Source organism: Tinamus guttatus, unplaced genomic scaffold (genome assembly GCF_059628265.1).
Source record: "Tinamus guttatus ecotype Peru unplaced genomic scaffold, ASM5962826v1 Tinamus_guttatus_pri_ptg000477l, whole genome shotgun sequence".
NCBI lineage: Eukaryota > Metazoa > Chordata > Aves > Tinamiformes > Tinamidae > Tinamus > Tinamus guttatus.
In genome coordinates this window covers 430419-442654 of record NW_028289011.1, presented here as the reverse complement: position 1 = coordinate 442654, position 12236 = coordinate 430419, and the positions used below count along the sequence as shown (strand labels likewise).

Sequence of the window (12236 nt, the reverse complement as noted above, 5' to 3'; positions counted from 1 at the left end):
ATTATCACTAGTAAAAGCCATAATAAAAATAACATGAAGAAACAATGCTCAATCCAGTTACAGGATACAGAAAGAGTCATTTGTGGAGAGATGTGGAAAAACTACCACTGCTTAAAAAGGTCCATGAAATCACTTTCCTAATGGCATCCTTGAGCTCCTTGTTCCTCATGCTGTAGATGAGGGGGTTCAATGCTGGAGGCACCACCGAGTACAGCACAGCCAACACCAGATCCAGAGATGGCAAGGAGATGGAGGGGGGCTTCAGGTAGGCAAAAAATGCAGTGCTGACAAACAGGGAGACCACGGTCAGGTGTGGGAGGCACATGGAAAAGGCTTTGTGCCGGCCCTGCTCTGATGGGATCCTCAGCACAGCAGTGAAGATCTGCACGTAGGACACCACAATGAAAGTGAAACACCCAAAGCATAAACAGGCACTAACCACCAGAAGCCCAACTTCTCTGAGGTAGGAATCTGAGCAGGAGAGCTTGAGGATCTGGGGGATCTCACAGAAGAACTGCTCCACCACATTGCCTTGGCAGAGGGGTAGGGAAAATGTGTTCCCGGTGTGCAGGAAAGCATAGAGAAAGCCACTGGCCCAGGCAGCTGCTGCCATTTTGACACAAGCTCTGCTGTCCATGAGGGTCCCATAGTGCAGGGGTCTGCAGATGGCAACGTAGCGGTCATAGGCCATGACAGTGAGGAGACAATACTCCGCTGATACTGAAAAAAGGAAGAAAAAGACCTGAGCAGCACATTCCATGTATGAAATGTCCCTGATGTTCCAAAGGGAATTACTCATGGATTTGGGGACAGTGGTGGAGATGAAGCCAAGGTCGAGGAGGGAGAGGTTGAGGAGGAAGAAGTACATGGGGGTGTGGAGGTGGTGGTCACAGGCTACGGCTGTGATGATGAGGCCGTTGGCCAGGAGGGCAGCCAGGTAGATGGCCAGGAAAAGCGAGAAGTGCAAGAGCTGCAGCTCCCGCGTGTCTGTGAATGGCAGGAGGAGGAACTCGTTGAGGGAGCTGCTGTTGGACATCTGTTCTATTGGGCTCAGGAAAACTGTGTAGGGAAGAAAAGGCAATAATAGCTTAGAGGAATTTTCTCTCAAATAAACTTTCCATTTTTCATAGAAATGCTTCTTGACCCCGTCCCAACTCTCAGCAATTCCTTCTTCTCACTATCACCTTCAGTCAGCTCCTCAGTCTCTGTTCCACCTGAGTGTTCTGGGAGGAGCCGGAGCCTGAGCTACTCTACGCCAATGTGTATAAAGGACTGGTTCTTGATATCTCTCCTTTTCGGAGTTGATGCCACAGGACATCCACCTTTAAGACAAAGGGTCTTTTAATATTCCCACAAACACTTCCAAAGAGTTTGGGGTGCAGCAGGGGTTTTAGCATTTTGTTTTAGAATTACTTATTTTGGAAATTTTTATATTCTGTCACCATATCTGGTCAGGTTCTTTGCATGTCTTTATCGGCATGCAAATAAAGACAGCTGTCTTTATTGCTGCAAGCATGAACATAAAGCAGACTGGAAAGGGAAATGGTCTCCCTGCTGCTTGGGGAACAGTAAGGAGTGCTGTTGAGTCCATCTGCCTTGTTCCCAGCAGACAACTCTGGACTCTGTTGAGATCATAGAAGACTGGTTTCAAAGCACTCATTTGACTCTGCTCTCCCTCTAAGGTCAAGGTGGATACATGATGGAGAGAACAGGACACTTCTACTGACATGGCAAAGACTCTGTGCACTGAGTCCACTTATGCAGGGCAGCTCACAAACCCACCAGGACAACAGAGACAGTCACAGAGTCTCCTAAAGGAAGAGTCAACCCCTTCGCAGCCCCTCCAATGACGCTGCCCAGCACCCTGGGCACATTGCCCCTCTTTAGACACCTCCATGGCAGGACCTCAGGGTGAGTATCTGAATTTGTAGCTGAAGCCCCAGCTGACTGCCAGGACAAGAGCAGAAAGGAGAGGCAGGGAAACGAGGAGAAACACTGTGACTCTGCTGCCAAGGGAAGACAGACAGACAGAGCAGCACCGTCCCCAGGTTGCACTTCCTAGACAGTGTGGACTTCCAGGGCAGTGGTTCTCAGCCCCTGTGCCTTGCAATGGGAAATGGGCACATGGCAGGAGAGAGGCAGCTCTGCTGTTCTGGAAATCTGACTGCAGAGGAGGTCAGAAATGCCCTGGAGCCCTTCCCGTTGAGAGTGGAGTGAGACTAAGCACAATGAGAATGAGGAGAGCTGCAAAGGGGATATTGCTGCTGCCCACAGGTGAAAAGGCAGTTGAAGGAATATTCTGGGGTCCTCGCAGACCTATTGATCCCTCAGAGCAGCACTGCAGAACTCTCCTTCAGGCATCTAAACCTAAAATGTCCCATTCATTTGCTGCCTTGTCAAAGATACAAAACAAAATCCTAGCCTCTGGATATTCCCTTCCCTTTCACAGAAGCTTCCCAAGAGTGTCCTCTTGAAAAGTCCTTTCCAAATATGTTGTGTGGGTGAGGCTGAGCTGTGAGCAGCCCTGACCCCACACAGCAGCCTCTCAGCAGGAGAATGAACCTGCCCAGGGGGGATCTCTCCACCCACCCAGAGCTTCTCCCTGCAGCGCCCTGGCAGGCTGAGTGCTGATCCTCACAGAATCACTGCCCCGGGCACACAGCACCTTGGGGCGCATGGACACTGCTCTGAAGAACAGTTCTCTGAAGAACCTATGTGCCCACATTGCCTTCACTGTCTTGCACCAGCTCCAGAAGAAGCAGCCATGATGCCCTGACCTTGTGGTGATGGGACAGGCAATATCTGTTCTGAAGCATCTCCTCGTATGCAAAGTAGAAGCAGGGAGAACAGTCCTCAAAAAAAGAAAAATCATCAGCTGGAGGGGTGCTGCAGACCCCTCCAGAAACCTCAGTAGCATTACCCTGCAGCCGGAGACTTACCATGTCACAGATTGCTCCCACCATGAGCTCTCCTCTGTCCTCCCACTCCACGCTGCCTTTCACCTCTCTGTCCTCTCTTCTCCCCTGTCCGCAGCAGCAGGCAGTGCCCACAGCCCTGCTGCTCTTGGCACAGGAGCTGCTCCTGCACACGGCTGTCTCTGGGCAGTGCTGACAGGCTGCCACGAGCTGCAGCCCAGCTGAATTCATGAATTACTCTGTCCCTTGGGATTCCTCCCTCTGGGATATGTACCATCAAGTAGAGTAACCTGTTTTCCTTCTCTAGAGACTACAGAGATACAGATTCCAACATTGCAGTTTATTTCATCAGACAATGATTTTCTACCAAAGTTAGAAATGTCCCACGGGAAGTCCTGATTCACATCTCTTAACTAGGCAGGACACCCAGACAGGGATAGGAAGGGATCTTGTTGATACATGGTGTATATATGATTCAGATGACTTATTCAGATGTCTTATTGGGGTTCCACATGTCTGTTCAGAAGCGCCAGGTTTGGAGAAGGATTCAGCTAACTCATGAACTCCACAAATACATGGCAGGTGGGATTCCCCCTTACCAGGACATGGTAAGGCATGGACATGGTCTGCTTGCAAGCTCCTGGCCTAAAGGTCCTAATGGAATCACTGGAGATAGAGCTTCAGTGGGAGGCAAGGGCAGGCATTTCCTTGGTCATGTCTAATGACCCTGGATGCCTTCTGTCCTACTAGAGCAGCACTCACAATAAAGCTGAGGGACAGGCAGATCCCTACAACTCAAAAAGCTGATCTATTCCAGTGGAGACCATTTATAGAATCACAGAATGGTTGAGGTTGGAAGGAGCTTTGCAGATGATCTAGTTCAATCGCCTTGATCAAGCAGTGCCACCTACAGCAAAATGCACAGGATCCTGTCCAGGCAAGTCTGGAATATCTGCAGAGAAGGAGACTCCACAACCTTTCTGGGCAACCCATGCCAGTGCTCTGTCACCTTCACAGTCAAGATGCTTTTCCTCAAATTCAGGCAGAATGTCCTGTGCTTCGATTTGTGTCTGTTGCCTCTTGTGCCATCACTAGTCACCACTAAAAAGAGTCTGGGCCATCCTCTTCTGCTCTTGGCATCCTCCCTTCAGGTATTTGCACATGCTGATAAGATCCCCTCTCAGCCTTCTCTTCTCCAGGCTGAAACAGGCTCAGGTCTCTCACCTTCTCCTCATAGGAGGGATGCTCCAGCTCCCTGATCAACTTTGTAGACCTATGAGGGCTCTCTCCAGTAGCTTCATGTCCCTCTTGTACTGGGGAGCCCAGCACTGGACACAGGACTCAAGGGGTGGCCTCCCCAGGTGGTCACCTTACCAGGTGACCTGTAGAGAGGCAGGATCACCTCCCTTGTCCTCCTGGCAACAGTCTTCCTACTACACCCCAGAAGACCACTGGGCTTCTTGGCAGCAAGGGGACATTGCTGGCTCATAAGCAAGCTTCAAGGGGGCTTGAGTGAGAGAAGGTGCCTTTCTCTGGTTGCAAGGGACATTTGGAGATCATCTGGTCAGATGTTGGTCAAGTCAATATTTGTAAGCATCTGGAAGGCCAGCAGCAGGCACATGGCACTGCTCCTGCTTCAGAGGGGGAATCACATTGTCTGTGCTCCTGGCTGGACAGCACCAGGCATTAGCAGGTCCATACACGCCTGTGAGGGTGACCGTGAGCTCTGCTCTTTGCTGAGTCCCTGGCAGGCCAGCAAGAGGCGCCTGGCTGGGCAGTTCCTTGGGAGGTCCCTGCTGGCAGAGCAGCTGCGAGGCCAGCGCTGGCCCATGGCTGGGGACGGGCTCTGAGGCCGCTCCTGTCCCAGCAGCAGCGCGGCCGGCAGCGGGGTCTGGTGCAGACACGCGGGGAGGTCCCTTGTGTGCGCGGAGCTGCCGGGGCAGCAGCAGGCGCTGCCTGTGAGGCCAGGGGTGTCTCAGCAGCGGGCAGGGACACGGAGGCCATTGCGGGGACAATGCCGGGAGGCCCCTGCTCTCTGCAGGGCTGGCTCTGTGCTGACGCGTGGGCGTTGGCTGGTGACATCACTGCTGCCGCAGCCCCTGATAGGCCAGGCCGCGCAGCTGGTTGTGACGTCAGCAGCCCCTTCCTGGCCGGGGCGGCTCTGCCGAGGAACCTGGTGTCCCTGCAGCCCGCGGCGGCAGCAGCCCACGCTGGGCTGTGCGCGAGCGAGGTCCCCCTGCCCGAGGAGCTGCTGGGCCAGCAGGAGGCTCACGGCGGGTGCTGGCGCTGAGGTCGCTGCTGCCAGAGCAGTGAGGGGCCAGCAGCAGCGGCGGGGACGAGAGGGTTTGCTGAGGGTGCCCCGTGGAGGGGCTGACACCTGCGGAGCTCTGCAGCCCTGGAGAAAGGCAGCTCCTTAACCAAGAGGAGGGAGATGGAGCACTTAGCACCATGAATTTGTGCCGCTGTGAGCATGATCTTCTCTGGCGAATGTGGACAAGGAGCAGAAACTTGTGGCCAGGTACCATTGGACCAGGGAGTCCAGCAAGACCTTTTAGGCTGCTAAATGAACAAGTGCCTGAGCGAGCGTGGTGTAACGAGAACAGCACCATTAATAATCTGTGATTGCAAGGCTCTTTGTCTGTTGTAATTCCCCTCCCTGTCCAACAGGAGGGATCTTGTGAGTTTTTCCTACAGGGTCTGAACCGGGTCTCTCTCCTTCATGGGTCCATCTGCTTTTATGGTCTAGGTAGGACTGAAAGACATTAGAGGTCTGTGACTTTCTGTCCAAGCATGTTCTCCTCGGAGAACAGGCACAAATGCTTTAGCAGGAGACAGAAGGAATGTCCCCCCAACAAAAGGGAGCTTGGAGCCTGCTGCCTGATGGACACTGAGGTTCAGGCCTGAAGCTTCCTCAGCTCTTGCCAGGATCTGCATCCAGATATCCCAAGCGGCCTGTGCAACACATACAGATATGTATCCTGGAGCATGTGGAGTAGAAGAGGTAATCTCTCAGGTGGAACTGAGAAGAACTGGTGTGGGATGCGGTCATGGAGTCCTGGACAGCTGGTGCCATTGCAGGTGCCCCCGTCCTCTCTGCTCAGCCTCCCTCTGCAGCTCTGATGGCCTCTGGTCTCCCGAGGTTTCTGTGAGAGCTGCCAGGCCCAGGCACCTCCCTCAGAGACCCCGAGGACTCTCCAAGTGCTAATTTTAATTCCAGTATTTTCCTGTCAGCTGTTACAAGACTGAGAGTATGAAAAAATGGTTTGGAAAGTGTATATGGGTAGCTAAAAAGAGCTCTGCATGATCTTGGCTAGAAGTGGAGCTTGGAGAGCTCCCTCAAGTGCCCTGAGAAAGGGAGAGAAGTTGGAAATTTGAGGTTTTGAAACTGGACTTGTCTGCTCTTAGGAAGGGTTGGGTTCCTTTTAGGGGAACTTATTTAGGATGATTGTCGTGGAGTTCATAGAGATGTGGGAACATGACACTGGAATCAAGGCTGACAGGCAGACGAGCTGTCCTCACTCTGCACAAGGTGACTTTGATTCCATTCTTCTCAAGATTCCCAGTAGAAAAGCTGAAAAATTCTGCCTCTGAGGAACACTCCCCAGGTGGTGTTTCACCTAATCTGCTGCTCTTGCAAGAGCCCTGGGGTCATTCTGAGAAACTGTCAAGAGCACAGATGCGTGCCAGCAGTATCAGTGACAGGGAGCCTTGTTTGCTGGGTCTGCTACCCACCCCAACCACCAAGACCAGTGTGGAGTTAGGAGTCACCCCATGGCCTTATGGCCCCACAGCCCCACTTGTCTCCCTGGAGATTTTCTGACACCAACTGACAAGGGGTGAAAAAGCTACCAAATGGGTTTATTTGAAGCAGGCGATGGCTGCTGGCGATGCTGGCGAGTTTGGTTTCTCTGGGTACATGGGTGCTATCGGACACAACAGGGCAGCATCTCTGTAGCCCTCAGGACACAGCGTCTGTTGCTCTGTCTCTCGGCTCTGCTCCAGCCCCCATCTCAGGGCCCCTGTCTGGAACATGCATCCGCTCGCTGCTCCTCTCGCTGTCCTGGGATGCAGCAGCAGCAGAACGCTCTGCGCAGAGCTCGAAGCGCCGTCCTGAGCCGTGAGCGCCATCGCTGGGGAGCTGCAACGTCTGGGAGGGCAGCGATGCCTGTGGTGGGAAGCAGAGCTGTGAGCAATGGGCTGCACGGGTGCAGGTCTGCACCTGCCTGTCCCTGCCACCAAGGGCTTCCCGAGGGGTTCTGTCCTCGGCACAGCAACTCCCGAGCTCTTCCTGCTGCCGGCCTCGGTGCCACCTCCTGTGCCAGGACAGGCCCACTGTCCCCAGCAGGGCTCTCCACTCGGGTACGTACCTGCCTCGACGTCGGGTGTGGGGCTGCAGGAGGAGGGCTTCTCCTCCTCCTCTTGGGGCTCCAAGGCCACCTGCATGGGCAGAGCAAGAACACGCACCCGTCAGCCATCAGCTGGCCCTGCTGAGGGTCCCAGTGCCCCAGGTTGCACAACGGCAAAGGGTTTGGATCAGAGGAGGCTGCCCATGGCTGCATGTCCCAACGGAAGGGACCTGCGGCTGGCACGGCAATGGGACAAGGCTCGTTGTGGGGCCGTAGCAGAGGGCTGGGCAGGGGGAAAGGAAGGCAGCCGGGGGCGTGCGTGGCACAAGGGGGCTGGTGCCCTGGTGTGGAGGGGGCTGCTGCTGGGGCTGCCTCTTCCCTCCTCGCTCGGCATCCAGGCCTCAGGGCTGAATGCGACGTGGGCTGGAGCAGACTTCATCCCTGTGTCTTTGGCACTTGGAAACGGAGAGGAGCCGGCATCTCCCCATGGAGACATGGCAGAGGGTAAATGCCTGGGGGTGACAGTGGGATGCCATGGGCAGGGGGGCTCCAAGGAAATGGGGTAACTCTGGGCACCCCCCACACAGCTCCCACGGCAGCTCCCGGGGATGGTGAGGACAGGGGAGATGCTGCTTGATCACCTGGGCAGCAGGGCCTGCAGCTGGGGGAGAAGCTGCTGCTGTTGTTTCCTGCAGCAGGGTTTCCTTGGGAGACAGGCTGCTGCTCATCTCATCGCAAGGGTTTTCAGCTGAAGGAGAGGCCTCTGGTGCAGGTTCTGGAGGAAGTGATGGAGACGGAGGAGCATTTTCCCCTGCATGCTGGATGAAGTTGCTGGATGCCGGGGAGGCCTCTGGTTCTGCTCCTGCACTTGCTGCTGGTGGGACAGGCACGCTGTCCTCTGCGTGCAGAAAGCTGTTGGCCAAACGAGGTGCTCCTGGCTCACCGCCCCTGGGCATTGCTGGCTCAAGGCCCTCCACGTGGCCAGGTGCCTCGCTCACAGTCTCTGTGGTGCTGACATGGGGCGAGCAGGGCACCTTCTCGTGCTCCGTCTCCTGGTCCACAGCCGGGCTGCAGAGGCTGGCTCTGACCCAGGTCAAAGAGTTCATTTCCTCCACCTCCTCTTCCCCATCCTCCTCCTCCTCATCAGTGTCCTCTACTCTCTCCTCCTGCAGTGCTCCCAGGCCTCTCGGCGCCTCCCGGGTTGGGGCATGAGCATAGAGCCGCTCCAGCACCTCCCACTTGCAGCTTGCGCCTTTGAGGAGCTCCACTCGCGTGATCTCTGGTTTCCAGAGGTCATAGAAGGAGTTTCTGGCGAGGAGCTAGAAGGAGAGAGGGAGGTTTGTGAAGGGAGGAAAGGCCTCATGAGGCTCCGCCAGTGCTTTGACAAGCCGGCTGTCCCGCACGACGCGGCACAGCTGCTGGCCACAGCACCGGGAGGGCTCCCCCATGGCCCGGCACTCCCTGGCACTCACCTCCTTGGGTTTGGCATTGAGTGATCCTGCCAGCGTCAGGGAGAAACGGTTGCCACGGCCCTCCTCCTGCTCGTCCTGCCTCTCTCTCAGCTTCTGCTCCCTCATTGGAAAAGCTCCTTCTCGGAGCTGGGCCAAGCTCTGTCCAGTGCGCTGCAGGCAGCTCCTCTCCAGCTCCTCCAGCGGCTCTGTTCTGATGCTGAGCACAGCCAGGTAGCGTGCAGTGTTGTCTTCATGCACGTGCACTGGCCTTCCTTGGAGGTGGCACGTGATCTCCAAGGGCTGCTGCCGTGTCCGTGATGTCCGTACTCTCACTGGCCCACTTGGGCAGCTTAGTCCGCTAGGCCAGCTCGGCCAGCTAGGAATGCTGCACTGGAATTGTCCCCGATGACTGTAGGGATCAGGCCCTGTCTGAGGTGCAGAGGATGATGTGCTGGGGCGCCACTCTATGCTCTGGAGCTGCCATGATCTTGCCTGGGCGTCTTGGTGGATGATGCGTGCCAGTGCGTGTGGGGGCACAGGTACAGCGAGCTCCATCCTAGCTCTGTTGGCATCAGGCTGTGTTGGCTCCCGTGGAGAGGGCGATGGCGTTTCCTGAGGCCTTCCAAGGCTGGTGGAGGGCTGCGGCTCTTGCACTGTGGAGGGCACATCGCTGGCCTTCTCCTCCACAACCTGCAATGAAGGCCACCACAAAGGCTGTCCTTACTGCCGTCCTTGTTCTGTCCCTCCATTATTTCCAACTGGAAACCTCCTGCAGCCTCTGACCCCTTGACGATGGCTCTGCCATGCAGGTGGCTGCTGCCCTGCTCCCAAAGGCTGCCTGGGGAGAGGACTCGTGCCTATGGGCAAGCCTTGGGCAAAGGCAGCTCCTCGGAGAGCCCGAGGCGGGTGCGTGCAGGCTGCCGTGCAGAGCAGCGCTCGGCCTGCCGGGCACAGAGACCTCCTGGTGTCTCCCAGCAGGTCCCGTCTGCTTCTCGGCCCCATGGGGACTCAGGCAGAGGCTCGGCCTCCACCGCCGCTCAGCTCTGTACCTGTGCGATGCCGTGTTCACAGGTGTGTGAGCCCTGAGGGCCGGGCAGCGGTGACAGCCGGTCCCTTTGGTGGGACGAAGCCGGGCTCCCGCTGCGCTGCACTGCTGCGGGCAGCTCCTGCTGGCCCACCTGTGGGGAGAAGGAGGCCCGTGATGGGGACACTTGTGTTGGTACGAGCAGCTCCAAATGACGGGAAACCCCAGCCTCGTGTAGAAGGGAACCTCCTGGCTGAGCACAATGCGACTGTGCGTGGCCTGGACCTGTTTTCTGCCCTCAGTACAGAGCTCATGGGGTTCATGCGGGCCTTGGAGCGTCCAGATCAAAGAATCATAGAATCACTATGTTGGGAAAGATCTTCAAAACCATTCAGTCCAACTGTAAACTCTTCAACCCCATGCCTGCTAAACCATAGCTCTAAAGTGCCTTAACTGCACATTTCTTGAATGCTGTCAGGGACAGTGATTCTACCACTTCCCTTGGCAGCCTCTTGAAATGCTTCACCACTCTTTCCACCTGGAAAGTTTTCCTAATATCTAACCTGAGCCTCTCCTGGTGCAACATGGAGCCATTTCCTCTTGTCTTATTGGTTGTTAATTAGGAGAATAGATCAACCCTGCCTCACTACAACCACCTCTCAGGTTGTTGTGCAGAGCAATAATGTCTCCCCTGAGGCTCCTCTTTTCCACACTCAATAACCCCAGCTCCCTCAGCCACTCCTCATAGGGTCCATGCTCCAAAGCCTTCACCAGCTTTGGTGCCCTTCTCTGGGCACACTCCAGTGCCTCCATGGCTTTTATTTTTACTTTTTCTAGTGATGGGCCCAGAATTGAACACAGTGTTTGGGGTGCGACATCACCAGCATCAAGTACAGGTGGAGAGTGCAGGTCAGGCTGCTTTTTCCGTGCCCAGGAATGCACGTCCCCTCGCTGGAGGAGCTCCTGCCCGGCTATCTTGACCCAGGGCTCCTTCCCCACCACCCCTGTGCTCTCCATGCAGGTCCCGTCCCTGCCTCCCAGCTCTCCCTCCAGCCCCAACACTCACCTCACTCGTGCACTCTTGCGCACTAGAGTTCCCTTCCATGGATGAGGTGCGGGCGTTCGCCTGCTGCTCCTTCTCCATCTGTAGGAACCTCTCTGAGGACCTCTTGCACGGGCACCAAGGGGAGTTGCTCCCTGCTGGTTGCGCCGCTCTCCTCAGAGTGAAGACCCCAGCAGGGACACGGTCACCTTGGGGACTGCCCCATCACAGTGACCTGGGGGTGTGATGCCACCCCCATCACAAAGCCCTGGGAGTCACCATGGGGATACCAGGCACCTCCTCTCCCCACTCCTGAGAAGGTCCCTGGGGCGCAGGATGAGTTGTCCTCTCCACAGCTCTGCGCTCCCTGGGCCTTGAAGAGGCTGCCCCTCGTCAGGCACTCCATAGCAGACACCCACCACGAGGCCACCCCCATCCTCGCCCCTGTGCTCTCGATTGCCTCTTGGTTCACCCCAAGGCAGAGCTCCCTGCATCCCACTGCTCCCTCCCTGCGCTTCTCTTTCCCACATCACCCCGTGGCTATTCCTTGCCATCCCAGACCATCACTTCCTCACTCTTTTTGGAGTCCTCCTCCTCCCCGAGTTGCTCCCACTTTGAGGCTCTCCTCACCGGTGTAGCCGCCTGCTCGACCATCAGGTCAGCACATGGGAACAGCCGCGTTTTTCACCCCCTCAGCTCTATGTGACGCCAACCCCCAACCGGCCTCCACGAAAAGACAAAACACTTGGGACTCTTGTGCTTAGGTTCCCCACATGGGCTTGTTTCTGCCCACACTCATTTACCACCCCCAAAATTCCTGCCCTGTGGGTGCAGCACTGAGTGGTAAGAGTGGAGAAGGGAGTTAATACTATTTATTAATTGCAATCAAAATGTAAAGAAATTGTTCTTGTCCCCATCTAGGTGCATGCCTAGCTAAGAGACATTAGCTATCATCTTAATATGTAAGAAATCGTTATGGGTTTTATTGATATATTCAGGTTTTTAATGAGGTTGTACAAGTGGAAATGATTGGCAAGGATATAGCAAGTGTAGGAGAACACTTAAAGGAAGGGGAAGAAGGGAAGGCATGGGAAAATTACTAGAAGCATAGGGAAAAGTGCAGCAAATGAGCGCAAGAGTTGGAAAATAATAGAAGGCAAATATAAGCATTGGAAAAAGATTGAAATGGTGGGAAAAAGTGCAAAAGCATTGGAGAAGTGCCCAGATCTTGGAAAATAGGGAAAAACATGGGTAAGGAACGATAGTGTAGGAATATAGTCAAAAGTGCGGGAATGGTTACAAAAGTGGAAAAAGAGTGAAGTGATGGGAAAAAAAAGGAAAGTGCAAAAAGAACACAGAGCTCGGTAATATTGAGAAAGCATGGGAAAAGAAGGAGAGGTTGGGGAAAAGACAAAAGGGTAGGAAAATCTTCACAAGTGTGGGAATATGGTCGCAAAC

At 55.2% G+C, this 12236-nt stretch overlaps 1 protein-coding gene across 1 annotated transcript; it reads right to left on the bottom strand.

Annotated features, from left to right (window-relative positions):
* Positions 1-76: 76 nt before the first annotated feature.
* LOC148592926 (olfactory receptor 14A16-like) lies at positions 77-4769 on the bottom strand. Its single transcript, XM_088533049.1, has 2 exons — positions 4733-4769; positions 77-1041 (listed from the first exon to the last, which is right to left on the bottom strand). Exon 2 carries the CDS (start codon positions 1034-1036, stop codon positions 77-79), a length of 960 nt encoding a protein of 319 aa, XP_088389175.1. The 5' UTR covers positions 1037-1041; positions 4733-4769.
* Positions 4770-12236: the final 7467 nt, after the last annotated feature.

Excerpts from the sequence above, each read along its gene's own strand:
- LOC148592926 (XM_088533049.1), bottom strand. The coding sequence starts at position 1,036 with ATGTCCAACAGCAGCTCCCTCAACGAGTTCCTCCTCCTGCCATTCACA.